This window comes from Capricornis sumatraensis, chromosome 15, assembly GCF_032405125.1.
Source record: "Capricornis sumatraensis isolate serow.1 chromosome 15, serow.2, whole genome shotgun sequence".
In the NCBI taxonomy this organism is placed as follows: Eukaryota; Metazoa; Chordata; class Mammalia; order Artiodactyla; family Bovidae; genus Capricornis; species Capricornis sumatraensis.
In genome coordinates this window covers 63,620,157-63,641,480 of record NC_091083.1, presented here as the reverse complement: position 1 = coordinate 63,641,480, position 21,324 = coordinate 63,620,157, and the positions used below count along the sequence as shown (strand labels likewise).

At 37.8% G+C, this 21,324-nt stretch overlaps 1 protein-coding gene across 2 annotated transcripts in view; it reads right to left on the bottom strand.

The window, feature by feature from the left end:
* The window catches only part of CSNK2A1 (casein kinase 2 alpha 1), a 56,563-nt gene that overhangs the window by 9,323 nt on the left and 25,916 nt on the right, over window positions 1–21,324 (bottom strand). The window contains exons 2-9 of one of the 2 annotated variants that reach the window (XM_068987798.1): window positions 16,587–16,797; window positions 14,215–14,326; window positions 10,075–10,176; window positions 9,497–9,547; window positions 8,301–8,360; window positions 6,754–6,837; window positions 2,043–2,153; window positions 1,202–1,303 (exon numbers count right to left, since the gene is read on the bottom strand). In XM_068987798.1, coding sequence (XP_068843899.1) covers window positions 1,202–1,303; window positions 2,043–2,153; window positions 6,754–6,837; window positions 8,301–8,360; window positions 9,497–9,547; window positions 10,075–10,176; window positions 14,215–14,326; window positions 16,587–16,687 — 723 coding nt within the window. In that variant the 5' untranslated portion in view covers window positions 16,688–16,797. The remainder of the gene's footprint in view (window positions 1–1,201; window positions 1,304–2,042; window positions 2,154–6,753; window positions 6,838–8,300; window positions 8,361–9,496; window positions 9,548–10,074; window positions 10,177–14,214; window positions 14,327–16,586; window positions 16,798–21,324) is intronic. The other variant, XM_068987799.1, reaches the window with a different exon arrangement.

The window sequence follows — 21,324 nt, the reverse complement described above, 5'->3', positions numbered from 1 at the left end:
GGCATCACCGACTCAATGGACATGGGTTTAGGTGGACTCTAGGAGTTGGTGATGGACAGGGAGGCTGGGCGTGCTGCAGTTCATGGGGTCACAAACAGTCGGACACGACTGAGCGACTAAACTGAACTGAACTTTCCTGTGGTGAAGTCTTGTCCCCCACCCCCCTGCCCCGCCACACCGCAACAGCCTAGCTGAAGATGTTACTTCCTTTGGAAAGTTCTCCACTTCATCAGACCACTCACTCGCATTATAACTGCCTTTGTGTATCTTATCTACACTTTTACCAACATTTATGACTATAACTTATTTTCTTATACATTTGGTTTTCCTACTAGGTAAGACTGTGAAAAACCTTTTGCAGGGCAGAAGGCTACTTTTTTCCTATATTCCTCAAACCTGCTTGGCATCTAACAAAAAGTTGCTGATTTTAACTGAATTTACCCGGTATTCTTCAACTGATATGAAGAGTAGTCATTAGTCATTTTCATATGAGTTGTAATATGTTAATCATAGGTAAATATGACTTCATAAAGTCGTATTTACATAACATTCTTGGAATGATAAAATTGCAGAAATGAGATTACAACATAGTAGTGTGAAGGCCAGGGGGAAGCTGGTGTTGACTACAATAGAGCATATAAAGGATTTCTGATCTCTGTATTAATATCCTGGTTGTGATCCTGTACATAGCTGGCAAAAAGTTCTATTTGGGGGAAACTGGGTAAAAGATACTATATCTCTCTGTATTAATTACGGCAACTTCACGTGAATTTGCTTCCCTGGTGGCTCAGCTGGTAGAGAATCCACCTGCAATGTGGAAGGCCTGGGAAGATTCCCTGGAGAAGTGAAAGGCTACCTGCTGCAGTATTCTGGCCTGGAGGATTCCACGGACTGTATAGTCTAGGTGGTCACAAAGAGTCGGACATAACTGAGTGACTTTCACAACAATTTACATTATCTCACATTAAATCACTGTGCTCAAACAAGGCAACAGTACCTCCACAAGGCCCTGGAATCATTAACTGAACAAGCCATTAATTGAAAATTATTGCACTCAGAGATTCTAATTTATTAATAGCTCTCAGGTAGGGGTTAGGCATTTTTATTTTAGCAAGATCCATTGCAATTTCTAAGAAGTAAGCAGATCTGGCCATTGCTAGGGTACATCAATAAATTTCCCAATAGGAACAACATATATTACCTGATCATAATTGTCATGTCCATGGAAAAATGGCTCCTTCCGGAAGATCATACTTGCCAGCATACAACCCAAGCTCCACATATCCAAACTATAATCGTACATCTGCATTCAAGAAAACGTTGTCATCACACATGAAATGACAAGATGAATCTTGTCACTTCAAATTAAAAAAGCTCTTTTTTTAAAAATAGAAAAACAAATAAACAAATCCCACTCCATTGACTTTAAGGTCCAAATACCAGTATCTTTATATTTCTTTTCAGTCTTTCCTTCTATGCATTTCTACTTATACTCTCTAACCTTCTCATTTGAAGTCTGTATATAGTATTTTGAGTTACTTTCTTCACTTATATAAGAACACCCATAAACAAAGTTTATGGAAACCTTTTAATGTGTACCATTATTTTACAGCATGACTGTTTCAGAATTTAATCTTTAGTGTACTCTATAGTAGGACAGTGTTTTTCACCATTATAAATAATGCTGTAAAGAATATTTTTATGTATAAAATGTTCTTTGAATTCAGTGCTATACCAGAAAAGAAATTTCTAGGACAGAGCATGAACTTCTTTCAATTCTAAAACAAGCTCTAGAATTTCTCATTAGAAGTGTCTTTCTCTTCAGTTAGGATCAAATGCAGATTTATTTATACTCTACTGACATTGTGACAATACACACAAAAGTTGTGGTAGACGAACTGAAGAGATTCATATTTGACCCTCCTATAAAAGGGACAGTCATGGATGTGCAAAAATGGCCCATTCAAAACACAAAGTAACATTTTTAGAAAATTACACGCAAAACAAACATAGGACAAAACTTTCATCTGCCCTTCTCTTACCTGATAGTCTACAAGCAGCTCAGGACCTTTGAAATATCGGGAAGCAACTCGGACATTATATTCTTGGCCAGGATGGTAAAACTCAGCCAGACCCCAGTCTATTAGCCGTAGCTGAAGGGAGGAAAAAAGATAATAAATAAGTGTATCTTATTTAAGATACCCTCCACAGTGCCATTACTCTTTTTTTTTTTGGCCACATTGTGTGGTCTGTGGGATTTTCAGTTCCTCGACCAGGGATTGAACCTGGGCCCTTGGCAGTTGAGAATTTCCAAAATTACTCTTTTTAACATACAATTATTTTGTGTTTCTGCAAATTTCTACTCCTCCTCTGACTAAAATGTCTCTACTTTTCAATCTAGACTCCTATTCTGGTGAACATCTCTTCTGAGTTAACTCCTTCAATGAAATATTTTCTAATTATGTAAATAGAAGCAACTACTGTCTTTGAACTGCCTCACCCACCAACCTCAGACAAATTTCTTTAATAGAATCTACAACTCTTTACTGAATATTTGCTTTCTACTTTTTTTTACAAAATATGGACTGTAAGGTCCTTGAGGATAGGGACTGTTTTATTCGCCTTTGCTAATTTTTAGAATTCAATGCAATGCTCAGTACACAGGAGAAAAATAAAAATACAGCTCTTACCAAAATAGTATTGGGTTGGTCAAAAAGTTCCTTCGGTTTTTGAGTAAAAGTAAAAGACACATTTTTCATTTTCACCAAGATCTTTATTGAGCAACATATTACTGTTTTGTTCTACTACATCCTGCCATTTTCCAGGCAATTTCACAATTCCATTTTCCCAACACTTTTTCTTTCTGAGTAAAGAACTGTTCCACGTGCCTTTACAGTCTTAGAGGAAACTGAAGTTTTTTTCACTAAGATAATTCCATAAAGACCAAAATAAACAGATATCCGAAGGTACAATGTCTGGTGAATATGGCAGATGAATCAGAACTTCCCAGCCAAGGTGTTAAAACAGTTTTTGCCTGGTCATCAAAGAAACATGTGGTCTTGTGTTATCCTGGTGGAGGATTATCCATTTTCTGTTGACTAATTCTGGAGCACTGCTTTCAGTTGGTCCAACTGGGAGCTGTACTTGGGATTATTTAGTTTTTCAGAAGGAACTCACTATAGAGGACTCTCTTTCAACCCCACCACATATACAATATCACCAGCTTTGGATGAAGATCAGCTTTTGGTGTGGTTGATGGGTGGTTCATTTCACTTGTCCCAAGATCTCTTCTATTCCACATTACCATACAGTATCCACTTTCATCATCCGTCACAATTTGTTTTAAAAATGAACAATTTTGTTACGTTTAAGTATAGAGAATCACATGCGGAAATACGGTCAAGAAGGTTTTTTTACACTTAACTTATGTGGAACCCAAACATCAAAGTGGTTAACATAACCAAGCTGGTGCAAAGGATTTTCAACGCTTGATCTGGATATTTTGAGTATGTTGACTATCTCTTGCGTGGTATATAACATTGATTTTTTTCAATGTCTCGATTTGATCGCTATTAACTTCAATTGGTCTAGCTGACCAAACAGCATCATCCAGCGGGAAGTCTCCAGTACAAAAGTTTGCAAACCACTTCTGAAACAATCAGTCACAGTACCTTCTCCACACACTGCACAAATCTTTTTTTGCATTTCAGTTGCATTTTCACCTCTCTTGAAACAATAAAACATAATATGCTGAAAATGTTGCTTTTTTTCTTCCATCTTCAACATTAAAATGGCTTCACAAAAATTCACCAATTTGGCTAAGTTTTTTAAAAAACGCACACTGATAACAATATAATCCAACACAATTATTTCCAATGAAGTTAAAGACAACTAAGTGCTACTAGAGTCATTGTATGGAGAAACAAACAAACTTTTTGGCCACCCCAATAGTAGCAAGGACAAGAGGCAACCTTACTTGACCTTCATGCAAAGCATGACCGTAACTTGTAGTGTGAGCAAAAGGGCCTGAGTAATGCCTGACTGTTCCAGCACTGTCTCCAAAACTTCAGTTAATTAGGTTCAGTGTCTTCTTTCAGTAAACAAAGGGAAATATAACAAAAAATATGAAAATGTAGCTTTTTTATAGTCTTTCTCGGCAACATCTTAATATCAGTGCTCCAGAGCTATTCCTGAGCTTCTTGTCTTATCAGTAAGTATTCCCAGATGACTATTTCTGGTCTGTGGCTTCACACACAGCATCTCTGATATCCCGACCTATATTTAGCCCACACCTCTCACCAGTCATCTCTCTTTGATCACCTGAAACACATTTCAGAACTAAAACTCTAATTATTCACTGCAAAACCTGTTTTCCCATGGAATCCTCCTCCTCCTCTGTTACCTTAAATGTAATTCCATTTATCCTATCATTCAGGTTAAAAACTTTTCACCCTGGACTCTTCTCTCCCTTCTATCCCACATCTAATCTGTCAATATATGCTGATGGCTCAGATTCTGACCCTATCATCACATCCACTGCCACTGCCCTGGTCCATGCTATCACCAATCTCTGATTTACTGCAATAGCTGCTTTTCTTAACTGGTCTACCTTTCACTTTTACCCTCGATTCTCCACATAGGAACCAAAATAATCCTCTTAAAATATTTTAAAATGATTATAAATTCATAGGAATCTGGAGATGTTCTGTGTACCCTTCAACCAGTTTCCCCTGATGGTAACATCTTACGTCACTACAGTACAATATTAAAGCCAGGAAACTGACACAATTCAGAGACCTTTCTTTTCAACAGTTTTACAAATGTGTATAGTTCCACACAATTTTATCACATATGCAGATTCATACAGCTAGATTCATATCTAGTCCATGATTAAATAAAGAGCATCACAGCAGTTATCCTTTACAGATACTCCTTCCTCTCGCTTTCTAACCCCTGGCAACTCTTCTGTTCTCTAACTCTGTCATTGTGAAAATTATAGAAATGGAACCATCAGTTTAAATTTTTGAGATTGCTTTTTTCACTCAGCATGAGACTTATCCAAGAGTTCTTACTAATCAGTAATGATACTACAATGGTATAGATACATCAGAGTTTAATGAATCATTTACCCAACTGAAAGTTTCTATATAGATCTCAGTCTGTTTTTCTGACATAAATGTCACTACTGGGTTGTCTGGTAAGCGTACGTTTAGCTTTTAAAGAAACTGACAAACTATAAAATAATACAGACTGACATTTTCCAAAATGAGTGTGCCATCTAACATTCCCACCAGCAATGTATGAGAGACTGAGTTACTCCACATTCCTGTCTATATTTGGAATTCTTTTTAAAAAAATTTTAGCCGTACTAATAGATGTATAGTGAACTTTTAAATACAGAACGGAGAACTTATCAACCCTCTGCTCAAACCCTGCAAAAACCTCTGTATCTTCAGAGAAAAGGCCTGACGGTGATCTTCCAGGTTTTACAAGATATGGTTCTGTTTATCTCTCTCAATCTCATTTCCTTCTTCTCTTCCCCGAGTTCATTCTATCCCAGCTCTACCCTTGTGCTGTTTCAATATGCCAGGTACATTCTTGTCTCAGGGTTTTTGCATCTGCTATACCCTCTTCTCAAAACTGCACAGCTAATTCCCTTCAGAAGTTCTACAAAATGTCACCTTCCTAACAAAATCTTTTCCTTGTCACCCTGTTGAAAATTGCAACATCCTCTGACACTCCCCATTTCTGTTTTATTTTTCTTCCATACCACTTTTAACTGTATCCCACCAGTCTCCCTCAAATGCAAGCTTCTATGGACAAGAATTTTTTGTTTTACACATACACCCCAGCCTCTAGAATAGTACCCATTACACACAGTGTGTAAATGTGTAACAGGATATTAACTGAATGAATAAATCACCTATTATCTCCAAAGCCTGCAACAGAGAGCCATCACTGCATACAAAAGGTGGGCTTGGGTCACCTTAAAAAACAGAAATGTTATACTGCAACTAATACTCATGACACCTGCATCAGCAATTTCTGAATATTTCATCCATTTTACAACTGTACACATTTAATCCTCATAATAACCTAGTGGCACATACAACAAATATTACTTGAATACGCCCTATTAAAAAAAAAAGGCAGATGAGAAAAAGCATTTCCCAACAGAGTAGTTTTTCAATAAATAAGACTAAAACCCAAACTAATGTTTTACCCACAACACTAATCTCTTTTATTTTTGATAGGAATATGAATGAAGTTTTAAACATTGTGATTTTTTAAAAATTTGTTTTATTCTAGTTGATTTACAATGTTGTGTTAATTTCTGCCGTACAGAAAAGTGATTCAGTTATACATATATATATACACATTCTTTCCCATATTCCTCTCTGTATGGTTTATCACAGGATATTGAATATAGTTCCCTGTGCTCTAAAATAGGACCCTGTTGTTCATCCATTCTATATATAATAGTTTTGCATCTGCTGATTCCATACTCCCAGCCCACCCCTCCCCCACCCACCTTCACTTTGGCATCCAGTCTGTGAGTCTGTTTCACAGATAAGTTCATTTGTGCCATATTTTAGATTCCACACTGATTTGTTCATTCATTCAGTTGTCAAACATTTATCAAGTGCCCAATAGGTACCACAGACTATGACAGATGCTAGGGATAAAATGTTGAAAAATGGGCTGTTAACTCTCTTGTGCTGATAAATAAGACTTGTCCTTCTATCACTTTACCTTTCTGTGCTCATGATCAATCATGACATTATGGGGCTTGACATCTCTGTGCATAATCCCCATGCTATGGCAGTAATCAAGGGCCTGTGGGAGGAACATGTAAAAAAGGGAAGAGTTAGCTTGTATAAGAGATTTTTTTAGTTGAAGTCTTTTATTTTCTCTTCCAGCTTTCCTTCAAGCCTCACAACACTCCTGAGAGTCAAGGTTAGGACAATCACTTCCACAGGTATTTTTCAGAGACTTGTGCAAACCCATGGACTCTAAATTCCGAAGACCTGTTCCTGCAGAGGTATTTCAACATCTTTTTTGTTAAAGACTCAAAGTGTATACCAACTACATCACTTCTAATTTCTCCCTCTTACCAAGAGCCTGGATTATTTTCATAAACATGAGCCCCTCAAAGGAAGAAACCTGACCTGTACTACAAACCTCTTATTCAAAGAATAGTAAATCTCTAGCAGCTAAGAGTCTACAACAGAGGTCGGCAAACCATGATGCTCTCATGGGCCAAATATGACCTGCTGTTTGTTTTTGTGAATGTTTTGTTGGAAGATTTTTATAAATTGTTTTATTGTTTAATGGCCATAACTATTTGCTTACATGTTGCCTATGGCTGCTTTCATGCTACAACAGCAGAGCTGAGTTGTGTGACCAAGACACTATGACCCACAAAGCCAAAAATTTTTAAACCATTTGGCCTTGTAAAGTTTGCAAACTCCTGATTTATGACATCAAATACGATTTGAAAACCAAGTCCAATTTCAAACTAGTGAGTGGCATAACTTCTGGAGTTTGCTAATCCAGGCCTTTAAGCCAGCTGAAGTCACTGGCCAAGTTTTTGTCCTTTCTGAAGGGCAATTTGGGTTCCTATGATACCCAGGCATAGGCAAGCATATCCTTAACTTTGTGAAGTCCTGAGTGGCACAAGACTGCATGAGGCCAATGAAAGATAAAACACTTCTGCTGGCACAGTTTCTCTGGGGTACTTCTATAGTTCAAATGTAGGCTTTACGTCAACCCTCATTTAGTAAGGCACTAGTCAACTCTTAGCAATTTTCTTACCTATAAAGCTGATCTTTTGAGTACTGGAAGCAACATATTTGGTGATCCTGCTTTAGAAATCAAAGCTCATTCTAAATCAGCAACTTCTAAGCAGAGATTCACATAATCCTTAGGACAACGGCTCCTTGAGGGTTAAGTCAAAGTTTACTGTTTTATCTGACCAATTTTAAGTGAAATAAAGTATACCAGAAGCCAGTACATCAGGAATTATTTTTGATAGAGATTACACATATTTGTTAGAGAGTCTTTTAACCTCTCTTCTAAATATCCTTTCCAAAGCATTATAAATTATATTCCTATTAGACCCTACCTTTCAATCAACATAAGAGTTCTGATGCTATTAGTTTATTAAGTAGTTATAGAAACAGACTCCCCCACTACAGCATGTTTTACAAAGTCAACGCACTGGCTTTTCTACAGTCATTTGGATTATTTAACAAAGGGGAGACCAATCCAAAGATATTTAGTATTCAAGAATTCCTTACCTTTAGAATCTCATACATGTAAAATCGAATATCATAGTCTGTTAACGTCTGGTACAATTGCTGTTAAAGACAAATGCAACATTTGAGCCATGAAATAGTACTGAAAGGAAGGCAACTTCTCATCCTCATTTGTAGTAATTCAAATCAAGACTTGGCTCATGTATCACTGTTCTAAGACCTGTCTATTTACCAGTCTCTATTTCTCCAACATAACATTAACTTTAAAGATGTACTTTGGGGTTTCAACTCTATATGTAAAAGTGAAGAACTACTTAAGCTCATATTGTTCAAACTATAATCTACTTTTGGAAGCATATCAATCGATATTTGCAACATGCACTGATACACATTTTCAGCTTAGTTTTTTCATTTACTTCCAGATCTTCTCATAAAAGGAATGTGGACAAATACATAACCTCCTTGGTAGGGAATTAACCCGCCTTTGGCCTACACAGTCATAGCCACTGCAGATCACCAGTGGGTATACAGATGGCTTGTTGCTAAACACATCAGGACAATTTAACAGAATATTTCTGCCCCAATTCAATCATTTATTGACATCCAACATTCTTGATACTGGACTTGTGCAAAGGCAAATCAAATATTTCTGCAAGTTAAAATCCAAGAGAGTGCCCACATTCTTCTACTGTACTGGAATTGAGAATTGTTTGAAACTGGCTAGAAGACAGAGATACCTATTGCAGGAGTTTGTGTTTTAGCAGAATTTACTACCACCCTTTCTTTCCCATCCATCTCTTTTTAAGATCAAGAGCCCAAAGTTTCTGAGGAATTCTAAGGTATAAGCAAGCAGTCCCTGCTTTTATGTATACAATATATTCCTTCTTGAACTTTGTCATTTTTAAAGCAAAATGCTGTAAGGCCAGATCCTGATTAAACATGAGCTGTTGCTTTCATTAAGTTTGACATCAGTGGGAACTGTCAAATGAATGGTAAACTGCCAGATGGTGACAAACCTACGCACTGGTCATTAAAGAGCATTAAACAAATAAAAGAGCAAAATACAAGCTGTGGAAAGTAGGCACTGTACAAGAGTATGTCTATCTTTAAATTAATACTATCAGGTTGAAAAGCTCTTTTAAAGCAAGTTAGAAGGACACTCTTCTAACAGTAACATCCCTAAAAGGTTTTTTATGTGGCCTAAAACCCAGCTTGAAATGGTTGGTTATACATTATACCTTGAAGTCTGTGTTGTTTACGTGTTCAAAAACCAAGGCGGGAGTTCGTGACTAGGGGAAAGAAAAAGAAAACACACATTAGCAACAGACCTGGCAGCTAACAGACCTGGCTCTAGTGGGCACAATGTTTGTGGACACTAAGTGGTGAATTTGGCAGTCCTCGCCTCAGTAGTAGGAAACCCTCTACTGCTACAAGCCCTCCCCACTCTGATTATCACCACACTTAGGTCACTTTGGGGATGGATTTCAAACAGAAGATATGGAGCTGAAGTCTCACCAGGCTCTAGGCAGCCCGACAATGCGCCCATCGCCCATCGGCATCGGACCTGAGTTTGCAAAATGGATTAACACATTTCAGTTTCCAGTGCTATCAGTCTCTTAGCCTAGAAGAATAAGAAATAGTCTGTGGGTGGAGGTCTCTTTGAAAGAAAGACCCGAACTAGTCAAATGGTATAACTGATTAAGCACTTTTAAAGCAGGACTTAATGGCAGAGGGAAGAACAGAAAGAGGCCAGTTGTGCTCAAGGTCAAACACCACCTCAGCCCTTGTGGGCCTTACTAGTGCCTACTATACTCACCACAGGGTCTTTTACAATGTCTGCCAGTGTGATGATGTTGGGACCGCCTCGCAAATTCTCCAAAATCTTTATTTCACGCTTGATTTTCTTCTTCTTTACTGGCTGAAAGGGTAAAAGTACATCACTAAAAACAATTATTTTAGGATATTTCAATGGGTAGTATAATACACAAATGGCTTGCTTATGAACTCCTTGAAAGAAGGAAATGTGTCAGACTCATCTCTGAATCCCTCCCTCCTAGTCCTGTGCCAGGTACTCTGCAGCTACTTAGCAATACTGAATTGTAAGAAAATAAAGATTTGTACTCCAAACACCAGAACTCTGCAGAATTAGCATTTAATTCTGATAATCATTCTTAACGTGTTAACATTAGAATGAAACATGGGGCTTTTTCCATTTCTTCCTCTAAGTCTTATTAAACACGCTATAGAAATGAAGGAAATCAGGACCAGTAGCAAAGAGGGCCAAACTATCTTTGTGCAGTATATAACCTTTTCGGTTAAATGTGGGCCTGGGAGTCAGATCACCTAATGTGACTCCTACTTCTATTACTTGCTAGCTGTGTGCTTATGAGCAAGTTATATAACCTTTCTAAACCTTTCATTACAGGTAAAACAATCAATAAGAATAAATACTTATAAAATTATTGCAAGACTCAAATGAGATATCTAAAAAGATCTCAGAATATGGCTGAGACAGAATAACTGTTTAGCCTTATAACCAATGTATCTTTCATATTCCTTTCTCTTCATCTATCATTTCCCCATCTGTTTTAGTACAGAAATTGCTTTCATTTTTCTGAGAAGGGCTGTGGTCCAAATGCACCTCCTCTACAAAGTCTTCTTTCTAAACAGTTAAAACAGTGCTGGTCCAAAGAAATACAATGCAAGCCACATGTGTTATTTTATTTTCATTTTTCAATCTATTTTGGCCATGCCACAAGACTTGCAGGATCTCAGTTTCCTGACCGGGGAATAAACTCAGAGGTCATGGCAGTGAAAGGACAAAGTCTGAACCACTGGACTGCCAGGGATTTCCCCATGTGTGTATTTAAAATATTCTAGCACCCACATTTAATATTTTAGGGCTAACAAAAAAAAATATCCAAAATCTTATCATTTCAATGGGTAAATCAATAAAAAAAAATTACTAATGAACCATTTTATACTCTTTCTTTGGTACTAAGCCTTTAAAATTGCTGTATTTTATCCCTACAACATATCTCAATTTGGATCAGCCATATTTCAAATGCTCAGTGTGACCTATGTCTGCCACAATGGACCATGTGAATCTTTCCTATCTTTTGGTCACTTCAGACTACTGACACACAAGTATACACTTCTTAGAAATTATTGTAAGCATATATCTTCTTTAACAAGACTACTGGTTACTAAACTTTGATGATCAACCTGGAGTTTTTAACATACAAACTGTACAGACCCACTGAATCAGAATCTTGAGGACAGAACTGGAGATCTATTTTTAGACATTTCCCAGGTTGATGATTTAGGTCTAGGAACTACTAAACAATACTGCAGACTTTTTAAACCTTGAGTCCTAAGCCCACGGTGCAGCAGAAAGAAAGTTTTAGAAACAGACTGTCCCCAAAACCTGGCTTTGTAGCTGTGCAGCTTCGGGAAAAATACTTAACTATTTCTGAACTTTACACCGGTCTTGTAAATACCACAGCTAGAAAAGGGCCCAATGTGGGGACTTCTCTGGTAGTTCAGTGGCAGAGAAGTCGCCTGCTAATGCAGGGGACACAGGTTCAATCCCTTGCCTGGGGAGATTCCATATGCTGCAGAGCTACTGAGCATGCATGCCACAACTCCTGAAACCCCGTGTGCCCTAGAGCCCATGCTCTGCAACAAGATAAGCCACTGCACCACAACTAGAGAGTAACCCCTGGTTGCCATAATTAGACAAAGTCCATGCACACCAATGAGGACCTAGGGTGGACCAAAAAAAAAAAAAGTCCAATGCAAAGTAGGCATTCAATAAATGAAAGCTACTTTATTATACTAACAATGAATTCCATTTTTAATTCAATTCATGGCCTCAGCCTTGTTTCTATTAGAATTCAGTACACTGGGTGGGAAGCTTAGCTAATTTTAAGTTTTCTTTTTGCTTCAACTATATCTTTCTCATCTGCTACAGTATCTAGGAGATGTTTCTCCTCTCCAGGGAAGTCAAAGTGTTAGTTGCTCAGTTGTATCTGACTCTTTGCAACCCCATAGAATGTAGCCTGCCAGGCTCCTCCATCCATGGAATTTTCCAGGCAAGAAAACTAGAGTGGGTTGCCATTCCCTTCTCCTGGGGACCTTCCTGACTCAGGGATTGAATCCGGGTATCCTGCATTGCAGGCAGAATGTGTACCATCTGAGCCACCAGAGAATCCCCTCTCTCCAGAAACTAATCCATTAATCTCTCTTCTGTTTTCTACTAATTGTTATATCCCTACTGCTGGCTGATGGCAAATACCTCCTGGTTTACAAACGTTTTTTCCTACAGAATCCTTTAAAATCTATAAACTTACAAAAGGTAGTTTGTGATAAACCAGGCAAGTCACTTACACCCTAATTTAATGTGATCAATGCAAATTTTGTCTTAATAAATGCAAGGAGATTAAAAAAAAAATCTTTCCAAACCACCCATCACTAAAGACCATTTAATGGCTCTCAAAAACCTAGAAGAGACAAAAATTATAATTTTTAGGCTGGAAGGGAATGCAGAGGTTATATTTTCCAGGTCATCACTAATTCATTCTCCCTTTCCAAGTTTACTTCCTATGTAAACTTCCATATGAAACATTTCTCTCACTTATTTCTTCCTCTCTTTTCTTGTGCATTCTAGATTATGCTTCCCCCGTCCCTCCCACGCACACCAATCCAAATCTTCCTCATTCAGGCCCTGAAAACAGTTTCAGGGACCTTTCCCCAAGCACCACCACTGTCTTCTACACTGTAAGACTATTTGTGCCTTTCATATGACTCTAAATGATCTCAGTCTAACATATACTTTTCTGTAGGAATATCATTTTATAATTACATAGAACTTCGGTCTCCAAAGTATTCATCTATATACAGTTTTGTGCTTGATCCTAATAACTCTGAGAAAGACAGGTAAAGCCAGACTATCTCATTTTCACAGATAAACATGTCTTAAAAAAACAGCTACCATGGCTAATCACTTTTAAAGTGGGATTAGAATCTAAAAGTCCGGATTTCAGCCTAGTTCTCTTTGTACACACGGTAAGATACAAATACTTAAACTCTCTGGTTCTGGAAAGGTATACCAAAACACTCCAGAAAATTCACAGGTGCTCTGCGGGCTTTTCAATTTTTGAGGGAAGCACCAGTTACTACTTGCGGTCTGCCAGTCACTGAGCACACTACCAGCTTGAGGTAGTTCAGTTTCAAAATTACACTGCACTACATTCTCTTTGATGGCATATCTTTGTGAAGCTGGGTTTTCAGCAGTTGCTGTGACAAAAAGCAAGTATTATGCAAAAATCAGCATGGAACAGGAAATGAGGCTACTGATGTCCAGTGTGATTCCGCCATATGAGAAGCTGTGTAGTGACTAATAGGTATACACATCACAATAGTAATTAATTATGGTGACAGAAGAATAAAACAAAATTACTTTTCTCTTTAACTTCATATGTATAATTTTTTAAAAGGCTACCAAACTGAAACAGAAATACTATTTTTAGTTATTTGGACTTCACTTAATAAACAAAACTGTTTCATTTGGCTTAGGGGCATCATGAAACTTATTGAAGCAATATGGGTGCTATAAATTGAGAATGTCTGGGGCCCTCTCCTTCTCGTGTCAAATATGGAGGAGCTTCTGTGGTAAGGGACTGTATGCTGTGTTCCTGGTATGTGCAGTGCACAGCACAGTTGTAACTAAAACAATCTGCACACCAGTAGCCCACGGGCCAATGTGGCCTGCAGAGTGTCCTTCTATATGACTTGAGTCAAAAAACTGCTCTTGCTTCAGTTTCCTGATTTGTCAAATGAAGATAATCTCTTCTATCAACTTCAAAGAAACAATAAAATAAAGGCATTAAAAGCACTAGAAAAATACCTTCAAATGTTACTTAAAATCTCTGAATTACAATCTTTTTGTACTTACCTTGAGAATTTTAACAACAACTTTTTCATTATTTGTGATGTTGATGGCTTCAAATACTTCACTGTATTTACCCCGACCTAATTTTCTAACCAGCTGGTAGTCATCTTGATTTCTGGGAACAAAAAGAATCCAAGTCACAGTGATTTATAAAGTTCAAATTATCAAGTACTAATTCAATTTACAAAACTGTCACGTGTCAGTCGCTCAGTTGAGTACGACTCTTTGCGACCCCATGGTTTATAGCCGCATGGATTATAGGCTCCTCTTTCCATGGGATTTCCCAGACAAGAATACTGAAGTGGGTAGCCCTTCCCCTCTCCAGGGGATCTTCTCCACCCAGGGATCAAACCCTGGCCTCCTGCATCGCAGGCAGATTCTTTATCATCTGAGCCACCAGAGTCCATACAAAACTATACCCAGTAGAGTAAAAGAAATGAGTATTTCAAATAATTCAATTGGTTTCTTTGTATTTTGTAAGTTGGGCAATTAAAAATGTGTCTTCCAAATCCCAGAATTAAAAAATTTAAGTCTTTCAGTTATTCTTTCAAATCCCAAGCTGTTTATATTTCTACTGACATACCACACATAGATAGCATGTATTGGGGTTTGTTATGTATGTTTATCTCCAACAACAGACAGCTTTCCCTTGGAAAATAATTTTTATATTCCTGCCCCCCACAGCTTTGCCCACTGGTGGCATCTAGCAAGAAGTCAATATGTGCTGTAAGAATATTTCAATTCAGCCACACTTTGGGAGTTGCTGATTTTTAATGGGTCTCTTTGCAGATAAGCGGCTTTCAAACATATAGGTTTGACTGCCAGCTTGTTCTCCAAGGCTCTGAGGACAGTCCATGCACTGGAGTTTGCAAACCACACTACAGAACATGAGTCATAGTCTGGTGTTCCTCCCGCTACTTTCACCCACATTCCAAGACCACTAAGCAACATCTGAGGTGAAAAGGAATAAGGGAAAATGCCAACACTTTTTCTTTGTCTCTGCTTACAACTTAGAGGAGTTTGCTCTAAAGAATGACAGCCTTTTCAATAAGGCCTAAATGCTATTTACTCCTGCTGAGAACCCTTGAAAATCCAACATGTAAAAAATCCACCATTCATTTTCCTCAAGCAGCTATAAAGAAAGTGAATGAACAGAGAAGGCAAAAGGTACTACGGACAATGGACAATATAATAATCATCACAGGTCTAGGGAAGGAAGCTCTTAGTTCTGGTTGAGTTCTTTTCCTGTGGGAGGGCCTAGAAGATAAATGCAAGCAAGCAAACAGCACTAAGCCAAAAACTCAAAAGGGTTGTTTAGTGTCATTTAAGCAGAACTAAGCACAATGCACTTAATTTGAAGACAGTGGCTGAAATTTCTGCAGTAAAACTCAGACATTCCTAGAGTCCAAAGCATGTGATGTAGAGGAAAATTAAGATTATTAATAACACTTATTGGCACTGTACCACAGTTCTTGATGGCATCTTTGAAGCACACTGTGCTTCCTTGTGCAGAGGCAATATACTTACTGTTAAGAATTACGGCCATCAACATATTAATCATCAGGATTAAAACACACCCTATGATAATTTTTGAAGACTGTAAACACTCACATGCTATGAAAATCACATGTGGACAAATATAAAATGTAACATATAGGAGCTGCAGCTTTACTGAGTTTTCAAATGGCTATCTTTTGTATTTGAATATCAAAATAATTGTATCACAAAATGTACAACCTGATCAATAGTTAAGTACATACTATGCTGGGATAAGATATGCAAAAATCCAGATGAGACTGCACAGAGGATTAGAACTGCAAATATAGCTGTTCAGGCAGATTGCAACTGTTCAGAATGGAAAAGGGGCTGAATTCCATGTTACATATGGCTAGTCTCATGATAAGGGCAAATGTTGTAAAGTTTTAATTTTGCTTCTCATCAGAAAGAGGACACCTTTCTGGGTGTCCTCAGTTCTGGAGAACCGTTTTATCCATCAGTATCATCATGGGACAACATTCTCTGACCTCAAAAATTCTTTTATGTAAGAGTCTAGTATTTTCAAACTCTCTGAAGTATTAATTCTCATCTAACTGCAAAGCCTTTAGCTGAGCAAGCTAATAGGTAACTCTTTGTTACCAGCTTTATATACATCAGAGAAAAAAATAATGAGATTGAAATGATTTTTAAATGATAAGCCATCAAAACTGTTAATTTGCCAAAGCCAATAACCTGTTTCTTTATTGTAGAAGAAAACAAAAACTGGGTTCAATCTTGAGGTTTATAAATGCAGTCAGGGAATTTCTGACTTAAATTACTCAATAAATCCACCAGTCAGCCCTTTGGATGAGTACAGTGAAGTGAATGGAAATTATTACCCCCATTCCACCACATGTGACTCGTAATCCCAGTACTCTCGGGGTCTGTGTGTATTAACATCTGTGTAAACTCTGGCTCTGCTTGGCACGGGTCCCGACATGTCAGACAGGTTGGCGGACAAAGCTGGACTTGGTATCTGGAGAGCTGGCAGTCAGTGTGTTGAGAGGCAGCTGGGGAGTAAGACCTTGTTTCAGACCTGTTTTCTTCAAACTGCAGAAACAAAACACATAAAGGCCAAGGAACCATTTTTGAAAAGCATATGGGAAGAAAAAAACGTCATCTTACAGTAATGGTCTCAAGTATACCTCAGGCTCTTTACTGGTTAACCAATGAATGTATCCCAACTGTGCCAATCAGTATTTCCTAAAACACAGGGAAAAAGTAAAACAACAGAACTCCAAGAAACATATCTAAGCCTATACTGGCCCTGATCCTACAAAGTAGCCTGTTACCACCTCATCAAAAGCTTGGATGCTCTTACAGTCTGAAAGCAAAGAATGGCATTGAGGTTACACTCATCGGCATTACTACTATTTACACATTCTACAAAAAGCTTTCAACAGTTTTCTACAGCTCAAGGAGGGGTGCTAAATGGCTCTAGAATGGTGGCAAAGTAGAGTACAAATCTTAGTGTTACTCTAATATTTGATGAAACCAGGAAGGTAATAAACACTTGCTCTCATACATCAAAGTTCAATGTTATTTTACTATTTGGGGAACATTATGTAATAATCAACAGGCTGGTGATCATCATTTGAGAAACACACTTCATTAAAAAAACATTAATTTTCTCCAATATACGAGCAAGCTTAATACAAATTGGTAGAAGACAGTAATATCTATTAGCTGAACTAATGCAAAATTTTATACCCAGGAAAAGCTGGTGAAATTTCAGAAACGTGCTTTCTACCAAACCAGTAAAAAATGAAGTCTCCTTCATCAACAACCACTCCAATCTAGTAATCTCCATTCTCTGAGTCCTATAGCGTTTCTTGATTCCCTTAACTCAGCATTTAATTATAAATGTATTGAGGGAACCTCCCTCTGTTTTTTTGATGGGACACTGTCCAATGCATAAATCTGAATAAACACAATCATATTTTTTAAAAATGTAATGAGTCTCTAGGCCATGCATATTTCTGCCTAGATTGCGTAACCTCAATTTAATTACAAGGAAAACACAAACAGAAAATGAGGAAGCTTCTATTAAAAAAAGTCAGGAGTGGGGAATAATATACTGTGCTCTCCAAAAATGTAAATATTATCAAAGATAAAGGAACCTAGATAGCATATTCAAAAACAGAGACATTACTTTGCCAACAAAGGTCCATCTATTCAAGGCTATGGATTTTCCAGTGGTCATGTATGGATGTGAGAGTTGGACTGTGAAGAAAGCTGAGCACCGAAGAATTGATGCTTTTGAACGCTGGTATTGGAGAAGACTCTTGAGAGTCCCTTGGACTACAAGGAGATCCAACCAGTCCATTCTAAAGGAGATCGGTCCTGGGTGTTCTTTGGAAGGAATGATGCTGGGGCTGAAGCTCCAATACTTTGGCCACCTCATGCAAAGAGTTGACTCACCGGAAAAGACTCTGATGCTAGGAGGGATTGGGGGCAGGAGGAAGAGGGGACAACAGAGGATGAGATGGCATCACTGACTCGATGGACATGAGTTTGAGTAAACTGGTGATGGACAGGGAGGCCTGGCGTGCTGCGATTAATGGGGTCGCAAAGAGTCGGACACAACTGAGTGACTGAACTGAACTGAAAGAGACATGGCAACTATATACAATATCCTACCCTAGACTAGACTGTATCCTGTACTAGAGGGGAAGAAATGCTATAAAAAACAATACTATCAGGTCAAATAACAAAACTGGAATTTAGACAGTAGGTATGTACAAGAGTATACTTACACATGATAAAGCAAATGGGATAACATGTTTTTTGTACTATTTTTATTTTGCTGAAACATGTTATTTTTAAAAACTATTGTAAAATATACATAAAGTTTACCAACTTAAACATTAAGCATACAGTTAAAAGGCATTAAGTACTTTCACATTCTTGTCCAATCATCACATCCATCCATCCTCAGAAATTCTCACCATGCCAAACTGAGACTCCATACCCATTAAACACCGACTCCCTCATCCCCGAGCTCCTAATAACCACCATTCTATTCTCTGTCTCTCAGTCTGACTACTCTAGGTGACTTATACTACTGGAAGTATAGACTACTTGCCCTTTTACATTTGGCTCATTTTTCTCATTTAGCATGTCTTCAAGGTTCATCCATGTTGTAGCATATGCCAGAATTTCCTTCCTCTTTAAGGCTGAATATCTCCATTGTATGTATATATTTTGTCTAACCATTCATTCATCAATAGACACCTGAGTTGTTTCTACCTTTAGGCTATTGTGAATAATGCTGCTAGAAAGTCATGTACAAATATCTTCTGGAGTTTCTGCTTTCAATTCTTCTGGGTGGAACTGTGGATCATATGGCAATGCTATCTTTAATTTCTTGAGGAACCAGCACACTCTTTTCCACAGTGGGTGCATCATTTTATATTCCCAACAGCAATGCACAAAGATTCCAATTTCTCCACATCCTCTCCATGTAACAGCTTTTTTTTTAAAAAAAAATAGCAGCCATCTTAACAAATATAAAGCGGTATCTCATTGTAATTTTGACTGGTACTTTCCTAATGATTAGTGATACTGACCACTTTTTCAAGTGTTTATCGGCCATTTATCTTATTCAGAGATGACTATGCAAGTATTTTATTTAACTGTTTTTTCTTTGGCGGGGGGGAGGTGGTTAAGCTGCGGAAGTTCCTTACATATTTTGGACATTAATCCCTTATCAGATACATTATTTGCAAATATTTTCTCACATTCTGTGATTTGTCTTTTTAAAAATTAATTTTGTTCACTTATTTTTTGGCCATGATGGGTCTCGGTTGCCGTGTGGGCGTTTCTCTGGCTGCGGAGAGCAGGGGCCACTCTCTAGTCGCAGTCCATGGGTTTCTCAGTGCAGTGGCTTCTCTTGTTGTGGAGCATCGGCTCTAGAGCACAGGCTCAGTAGTTGTGGCACATGGGCTTAGTAGCTCCGTGGCAAGTGGGATCTTCCCAGACCGGGGATCAAACCTGCATCTCCTGGGTTGCAGGTGGGTTCTTCACTACTGAGCCATCAGAGAAGCCCTGTGGTTTGTCTTTGTAAGCTGCTGATTGTATCCTTTGATGCACAAAACTTTCAAATTTTGATGAAGTCTAATCTGTCTCTTCTGTCTTGTGCTTTACTATTTTTATTTTGGTCTCATGTTAATTTGAAGTTACTTCCAAATAAAAAGTTTTAAAAAAATGAGTATTAGAAAACTGAGGCTCATTTACCTCAGAGGAAAATTTGCCTACAATCACATGGCTACTTAATAGCAGAATAAGGACCAGAAACCGAACTTCTGTTTCTTGTGACACCTTTTTCCTGCCAGGTAATCATTATCTAGTTAGATAACAAAAGCTAACGTCTACAGGCATTCATTATGTGCTTTGAGTGAATATTTCATAATCCTTACCACAGGAGGAAATGGTAAGGAAAGGTTAGTATTATTTCCATTTTACAGGATGAGGAAAATAGTGAAAAAAGGTTAAGTAACTTGCCAAAGGACACACAGTTAGAAGGAGCTGAAAATGTTTAACCAGACTACAAATCAAGAGATAACTATTTACCTCTCAGGTGGTGAGGATCCAATAAGTTAATAAAGTGTGTAGAATTCTGCCTACTTGAGAACTCACGTACAGCAATCTGCACGTTCTCTCCAATTTGTATTTAAGTTGGAGCTTAGCTATTACACCAAAAGATAAACCAGTGTTGTCTCCTTATACCTAGTTTCAGTGGCTTAAAGCTTTAGAGGAAGAGCATAAAAGACCAGAGCAAGGGTTAACGATATACTCCAGAAGTATAACAACAGTGATACTCCCACTGCCCCCACAATACATGAGGCCAAAAGATCCATTTGTCTACTTATGGATTCCCCCATTCATAAAACCCAATATAACCACCTCTGCTGACCTCTGGTGTCCCTTAAGTCTACAATTTATATGGCCAGAAAACAACAACATGGTTCAGATAGTTATTAAAAAGTGGACCAAAACTGCCTTTAAAACATTTCCAAATTATTTCTTTGGTTTTATAAAACAACCTGAGTGATAATAACCTAATTTATCTAACCTAATTTATCTTTATCTAATATCGATTAATTATAAACAGACACACATACCCCAAACAAGCAAAAACCCAGAAAGCAGACACTTTTAACTTTCCTTTTTCCCAAAGAAACAAGGTCATTTGTGCTTTAGGGCTGTTGGCTTCTTGGTGACTATTATCCTTGCACTAAAAACAGCAAAAGACACTAGGGAGATGAGTAAAGGTGCGTGTATGTGCACAAACAGCCATCAGAGACAGCAGCAGCCAGAAGAAATATTATCCCGGGAATTAATAAATTATGATACTAGATACTTTTAAATTCTTACCTTCTTCTCTCCAACAGTATCTTCCTCTTCAGTCTCTATATTCCTTTAAAATTTATTCTTTCTGTTGATATTCTATACCTGATATAAGATGACCTTTAACTGTGGATCTCAAAGCTCTTCCCCTATGAACTTAACAAGTTTACAAAACCAGCACAAATTTAATAACTGGGATTAGATGCAATAGGGTGATGAAACCAGCAG